Genomic DNA, 7,485 nt, shown 5'->3' with positions numbered 1-7,485 from the left:
GTGAAAAAGAATCCACACTGTTTATGTAATATTTGAGTTAATTTTTAACTGAATATGGTAGGAAAGCACGATGTAGCTTTAGTTTTAGTGACCTTGTTGCAATCAAAATAAAAACATCAAGTGAACTGCACAACAGAATGACAGCAGAATCGTGCACTTGTGCTTCTGGGAAAGTTAATGTAATGAAGCTGATCTAGTGGGAGGTGTCCCTGCTCATGGCAGAGGGGTTGGAACTGGGTGACCCTTGTGGTCCCTTCCAACCCTGACAGATTCTGATCTGTTTTAGGAGAGGACTTTAGAGCCCTAATGGCTCAATGGTTGGACTTGATGATCTTGGAGGTCCCTTCCAACCTAAAGGATTCTATGATTCTAAGCATTTCAATGCATGCAACAATTTAACAAGTATTCTTCATCAAATAAAAATATTATTATACCTGGTGGATGGTTGGACTTGATGATCTTGGAGGTCCCTTCCAACCTAAAGGATTCTATGATTCTATGATAAGGCATTTGTAAAGTTAGAAGTAATTATAAAACCATTTGGTAATATAATGAATTCACTACAGTTCTATTTATGAAAAAATATTTTTCACTTAAATCATAAAGCTAAATAGCTGACATGCAGAGGAGTTCTTTGCACAATATAATTAATTGCTTATTACAAAATTCAGAAGTGGGGTTACAATCCAGTGTAATACAACAATCCCTTTTTACACAGCAGCTATTTTCTTGAGCTGAAGTAACGTTTTCTTTCAAATTCTGCTCCACTATCCAAAATAAAGAAATAATGCTGCACTTTTTGTTTCAAATCCTCTAAATTTATTCTTTAAAACGAATTTTTCATATTTTACGTTTTTTCCACTCTGGCTTGTCCGTTTCATCATCTTCTGGTTCCACTTCTGCAAAAACTGTCTTTGGCTGCGTTCTGGAAAACATTACAAAGATTACAAAAATGGTCAGACTACAGTTCTTTATCAGAATCTATGTTACGCATGCACGCAGATACAAATGACATTCTGCCTATACTTAAAAGAAGAGCATCGCAACCTTGCCTGGTTTTCCTTTTCAACATAAATCTATGCAGTAACCTTCTAAGAAATGGAAAAACTTGCAGCTCTCAGGCAAAGAACGAGCACAACAAACACACATCTTTTGCAAGTATTACTTTCCCCTCAGCTTGCAATCATTATTTGTGTATTCCATGAATAAAATTAAGATAGAAGAGAGGAACAAATCCATTTAATACAATGCTAGGCAAGTGAAACCACAGGTCTTCATTCCAAGATTTTAAAAAACCAGAAGCCTCCATTCTGATACACTGTAATATGACAGCAGCCAGTAAGTTAAAACAGCCAGGTTTCTGGCTTAGCCTATGCATGAAAAACCTGCTTCTCTTCCAGAGACTTTATCCAGCACTACCATAACATAAAAAAACTAATGATCTTCCTATGAGAACACAGTGTATCCTACATTCAAGCCTGATGGTATCTATTCCTCCACTGTTTACTTGTATTTTAAATAACACTTAAACTTTATAAAAATAATTATTGATTACTTTTTAAACGAACACAGTATCAAGTAGCATTTCAATAAACTGTTTGGACATACAGTTCCCCTGTTTTACACTTTAGTCATTGCACGGTCCCTGTTTTCATCCTAATTCTCAGCACAATCACTGGAGCTGAAACTATGAGATTTCTGATGCTGGCTGTGCTTGACTTCTCATTACTACAGACATGACAAAGTATAAAATGCAGCCAAAGTGTTTGTCACCTCATTAATGTATTAACGAACTTTTTCACAGCAGTCTCAGATCTGAAGCACTATTATTGTAACAACTGTCATTTGGCCCATGCTACAAAACGCATATATCTTAACAAAATTATGCCTGCATTACAAAACACAACAAGCGTAATTCAGTGTTGCCATTGACTTGCAAGAGTCAGTAGCGCTGGTTATTAAAGAGCAGGACTCCCCACTTGTTAAATATGTGTCACAAAACAAATTTAAAGTCACCAAAACTAGTCAAAGACAACTTCCCTTACATACAGGATGTTTCTATTGGCCTGCCTTATCCTCCATACTCCAAAGCTGCCATGAAATATCTAAGATAAGTAAGAAGGATCTAAGATGTTACAGAGATGGTCCTCCTGTGGTCCCTGTCTCATTATACCTAAGCAAACCTTGTCACCAGATGAAGACTTACATTACTGGAAGTTAGTTTCCATGTAGTCTCTACAGAAAGCAGAGCTAAGATTAAAAAAAAGACTTCTGATTAAAACATTTTATTAAAAAAGTTACATAAACTCTATTTAACTAATCACTGAAGGAGGATTTTTAAAAAAAAAAATAATTAAAAAAAAAATCAACATTCAGTCCAAAACAGACACCAAGGATGAAGACTTTACTGTCTGAAATACTGTATTTTGTTAGCTGATGAAGAGGGGGAATGCATGTAATCTTTCTTATTCCAAAATACACTACTGGAAATTTACTTAGCCCATTTTGACATTTAGTCCATTTTTGTCATAACACATGAAAGGTATCTATAGAATCATAGAATCACTATGGTTGGAAAGGACCTCAAGGATCATCAAGTCCAACCTTCATCCCAACATTTCCCTAACCGCTAGACCATAGCCTCAAGTGCTACATCTACTCTTTTTCTGAACACCTCCAGGGATGATGACTTCACCACCTCCCTGGGCAGCCTATTCCAGTGCCTAGCCACTCTGTCAGGGAAGAAATTCTTCCTAATATCCAATAGAAACCTCCCTTGGCACAACTTGAGACCATTTCCCCATGTGCTATCATCAGTAATTTGGGAGAAGAGACCAACACCAGCCTCACTTCAACCTCCTTTTAGGTAGCTGTAGAGAGCATTAAGGTCACCTCTCAGTCTCCTCCAGGCTAAACAACCCCAGTTCCCTCAGCCACTCCTCACAAGGCATGTTTTCCAGCCCTCTCACCAGCCTCGTTGCCCTTCTCTGGACCTGGTCCAGCACCTCCATGTCCTCCTTAGCCTGTGGTGCCCAAAACTGGACACAGTGCTCAAGGTGTGGTCTCACCAGTGCCGAGTGCAGGGGCACGATCACCTCCCTGCTCCTGCTGGTCACACTGTTTCTGATAGAGACCAGGATGCCATTGGCCTTCTTGGCCACACTGCTGGTTCATGTTCAGTCGGCTGTCCACCAACACCCCCAGGTCCTTTTCCACCAGGCAGTTTCCAGCCACTCCTCCCCAAGCCTGGAGCGTTGCCTGGGGTTGTTGTGCCCCAAGTGCAGGACATGGCACTTGGCCTTGTTAAACCTCCTACAACTGACCTCAGCCCATTGCTCCAGCCTGCCCAGATCCCTCTGCAGAGCCTTCTGACCCTCCAGCAGATCAACACTTCCACTTAATTTTGTGTCATCTGCAAAGTTACTGAGGTGCATTCGATCCCCACATTCAGGTCATTGACAAAGATATTAAAAAGGACTGGTGCCAAAACTGAGCCCTGAAGGACACTGCTTGTGATGTGATATAGGATCACATCACGCCAGTAGTGAGATGCTTGTTAGCAAAACACAACTAATCAAGTGGAAATATGTAATTTCTGATGTCACAACCAGCAACTGCCATAGTTTGGCTTAGAAACTTCCAAACAAGACAAATTATTTAATTTGTGAAACAAGCAGCAGCACCTACGTATTTTCCAGGATAGGACTGGCACAGAGAAAAGTTACAGACTTCATCCAATGTTAGCATGCTACTGAGTCCACAAAGCTGGGGGTGGGGGAAGGAAAAAACAGAAACTGTAGCATACTCTAGTAGCAAGAAGCTAAAGCAAAAACATACAGAGCAAATAAAGTCTGCTTGCTATCTCATTTTTAAAAATTACCATGAAATGGCTGTAGCCTCAGCTCAGCTGAAATGTAAACTGTTCCACCTCCACAAGCTACACAGCGGTAACTGGGGCATCTAGGGTGATTCATATGCCTGACCATTTAAAAAGACATAAGCATAAAAAATGCTGGTTTTGTTATAGCATTATCAGCAGTGATCATACAATTTAAATAAATTTTTGTTCTGCTTGGTAACTGCCCTAGAGATTGCTAATATAATAGGAGTTTGCTGCATTTATACAAAATACATCAAAACATGTTTACTGCTTAGAATGTTCTGATTTCTGAGGGCTAAATAATACACATGGATAGTCTTTTCCCTATGAACTTTCTCAATTTTATTTTTCCTTGACTTTTTGGGTTCATTTCAGTTTGTTAGGGGTCTGCTTGGCAGATCCTATGGGAGACTGCCATGGAAGGCAAAGGGCCAAAGGAGAGCCAGTTGATCTTTAAGGACAATCACCTCAAAACACATTCCATCCTGTGTGCAGAAAGTGAAGTCTGCTAGAAGCCTAATATGGATTCTCAGGGATCTCCTGACTGAGGATAAACTCCAAACCCCAAAAAGGAAGAAGGCAGAGAGAAGACACAGGGACAGCCTTAGCTAAGAGGAGCACAGGCATTATATGAGCATGCTGGAATGGTGTGTAAGAATGGATTTAGGAAAGCCAATGCTTAGCTGGAGTTGAAACTGTAAAGAAATGTGAAAAGCAACACTAAAGGCTTCTACAGCTATACTGATACCAAAGGAATGCTAAGGGAAATACCCAGTGGGGCAGGTAGCGCATTAACGCAGGGTGTGGAAAAGGTCGAGATAGTTGGTGCTTTTTCTGGCTCCATTTTCCCTCAGGTCTTTCCTCAGGTCTTTGAGGAGTCCTACACTACCCAGCAGAGTCTTGGGGAAGGAGTGAGACAGAAGAGAAAGACAAAGGGAGTATGTAGCTCATTGGACATACACAAATCCATGAGATAGATGGGATGGAGGCACTGAGAGAACAGGCCAAAGTCATTGCAAGGGCACTCTATCATCTTTGAGAAGTCATGGTGACTAGAGGTGGTTCTCAATGACCAGAAAAGACAAACATCATCATCTTCAGAAAGGGCAAAAGGAGGATTTTGGGAACTACAGGACAGTCTCTCTCATGTCAGTCCCTAGGAAGGCTAAGGAACAAATCCTCATGGAAGGCATTCTCAGGCATATTTCCAGCAAGTATGGATTTAGCAATGGCACACTATGCCTGCCAACCAGACTGCTCGAACAGGCACCCAAGAGCAGTGTTGTGGAATCTCCATCCTTGATGATACTCAAACTAGGCTGGGCAAGTCCCTGAACAACGTGAATCTAACTGGACCTGTGCAATTTGATCTAAGTGAACACGCTTTAAGCAGGAGGTTAGACTAGATGACTCCCAGAGGTACTTTTCCTACCTGAATTATTCTTTGATCCTGTGCTTCCACGGTACTGGCAGGTGAAACCAGTATCTCATACGTTTACAAATGGATCCCTACCATGGGTTACACTAACAGGCTGCAAATAAAAATGGGAAAATAAACTAACATGATTTATTCATACTGCATGCTTCTCTTTATTTCAGTGGCTTTCAACATGTTCAGATATGCAGACCCCTAAAACATTTCCAGGGGCCGTACAGACTGCTTTAGAGTCACCATAGCCCTTCTGTTATGGGTTTTCTTGGTTACCTTTCAGGGATGCAATTAAAGTAGCACACTGACATCTGAGGTGCATAGACTAGCAGCTAATAAAAGTATTGCTACAGCTAAACCAGCTGGAGATGACAATTCCATATCACAGCCGGTGACTTTATGTCACCATAACTTTTGAAATTTGTGTTTATATTGCATTGAAACAAAGTAAAAAGATGACTTTTAGGCATGCTTTGAAACCACAATAATGCAATGAAGACTACTTCCAGACTGAAAAGTTAAGGTTTTCAGCATCAGGCCCATTTATAATCCTTATCTCAACAACCAGTCTGACTCTTCTCTGAATCGCTGGGACTTCCCTCTCAAAACTACCAATTTCCCCAAAACGATTTACTTTAAATTTACCACCATGTGCCAACAAAATCATGGTTACAAAACATTCTGTTCAGTCCTGCTTCTTCAGCTCTAGGTATTTGAGGCACTACATGACTAAACCTTCACACACTGGTACTGCTGTTGACGAAAAGTTTGGTTAACACAGCACAGCTGTAGGCTGTTGGTTTAAGTCATCGTCTTGCTTGTGACAAGTAGCAATGACCACGACAGTAAAACAGGGGCAACATCAGTGAGGTGAAAAGTAATTTCTAAGAACTCCAGACTAACCTGGTGGGGAGGGAAAGTTCACCCTCATCTTCCCTATGGCACATAAGAGAGCTACATCTGGGCCTGATTAGGCCCTCAGCTACAAGGCTTAGTAATGCCTGCTGATCCTTCAGAGGGACATCTGAAGTCATTATAATATCTCTGTACAGCTGTGTTGAAACAAACAGTTCACAAAGAATGTAATTTTCAAACATTTACAACTGATGCCTCAAGTTCCTTTCCTGTAGTTCTTTACTTGAAATCTTCAATCTGTCCCTCCTTTCCTTTCACTCCACTGGAATGGCTCTTGCCAAGCTCTCTAACAAGCGTTTTCCTGAAAAATCTCAAGATCTTTTCTTTATCCTCATCCATTAGGACTTGTCTGCTGTGCTGATCACATCTTTTTAGACACTGTATTCACATTGGTCTTCTCTGTCATATCCTGATTCAGCCTGTACTTCTTATGGTCCCCGGTGTCTTTTTCAGAGGCCTCTGTTTTTTCACCCAACTTTTGCCTCTCATGTACTTCTCCCTCCTTTTCTGGCTTAAATTTAAGGAGAAACACACCATCTTAGGAGAAACACTTTCTCCACTTTAGGAAAAAGATTAGGCTAATTATGACGAGCTTGAAAAAATATTCAAGAGATAAATAATACAAATTAATATTTGGCTTCAAGAATAAATTGGGCACCTTTAGCTCCAATAGAAAGGAAGTATTCTTACATACAGTGTCTAAACAGTAAAAATCATATAGCACGTATCTCTTATAAGAATTACTGAAGTGAAAATACATTTTAAAACCCAAGAAATCAGTTATCTGATCTAGAATGACCTAATCAGTATGAATCAGGACCAGATGAATTCTAACCCAATCATCACAGAGTCAGGAAAACTCAGATCAACCAGAAAAAAGGCATTTCTTAGTCTTCTCAGCCTAAAACTATTTAATAACCAACACTGAAGAAAATTAAGTAACTATAGTTTCCTTAGACATTTTCTTAAGGAGGAGAATGAAAAACTGTAAGTGAATGGCTATCTGTTAGAAAACACAAAACCAAAAGCCTTGTCAAACAAGAGATATATCAAGCGGATAGATTTATACCATATTTAAGTGAATATTTACTACAAGAATGAGAAGAGAAATAAAGTAGTAAAAAGAATAAACACTATTTAAAAAAATGAAACGTATTGTATATATATTTTTTAGGTCTCAAGACAGTGTATAATTTTAAGTATGTATCAAGAATATTACCTTTCTTAACTCCACAACAGATCTTCTGCTGTAGCTTAAGCA

At 39.7% G+C, this 7,485-nt stretch overlaps 1 protein-coding gene across 1 annotated transcript in view; it reads right to left on the bottom strand.

Annotated features, from left to right (window-relative positions):
- Positions 1-505: 505 nt before the first annotated feature.
- The window catches only part of LOC103782193 (WD repeat-containing protein 70-like), a gene marked incomplete at its 5' end in the record, with an annotated part of 37,406 nt that continues 30,426 nt past the window's right edge, over positions 506-7,485 (bottom strand). The window contains one exon of the mRNA XM_008949946.1: positions 506-925. Coding sequence (XP_008948194.1) covers positions 841-925 — 85 coding nt within the window. The remainder of the gene's footprint in view (positions 926-7,485) is intronic.

This window comes from Merops nubicus, unplaced genomic scaffold (genome assembly GCF_000691845.1).
Source record: "Merops nubicus isolate BGI_N331 unplaced genomic scaffold, ASM69184v1 scaffold15161, whole genome shotgun sequence".
Taxonomy (NCBI): domain Eukaryota; kingdom Metazoa; phylum Chordata; class Aves; order Coraciiformes; family Meropidae; genus Merops; species Merops nubicus.
The sequence above is the reverse complement of the archived record's forward strand: the minus strand, read 5'-3'. Positions and strand labels throughout refer to the sequence as shown.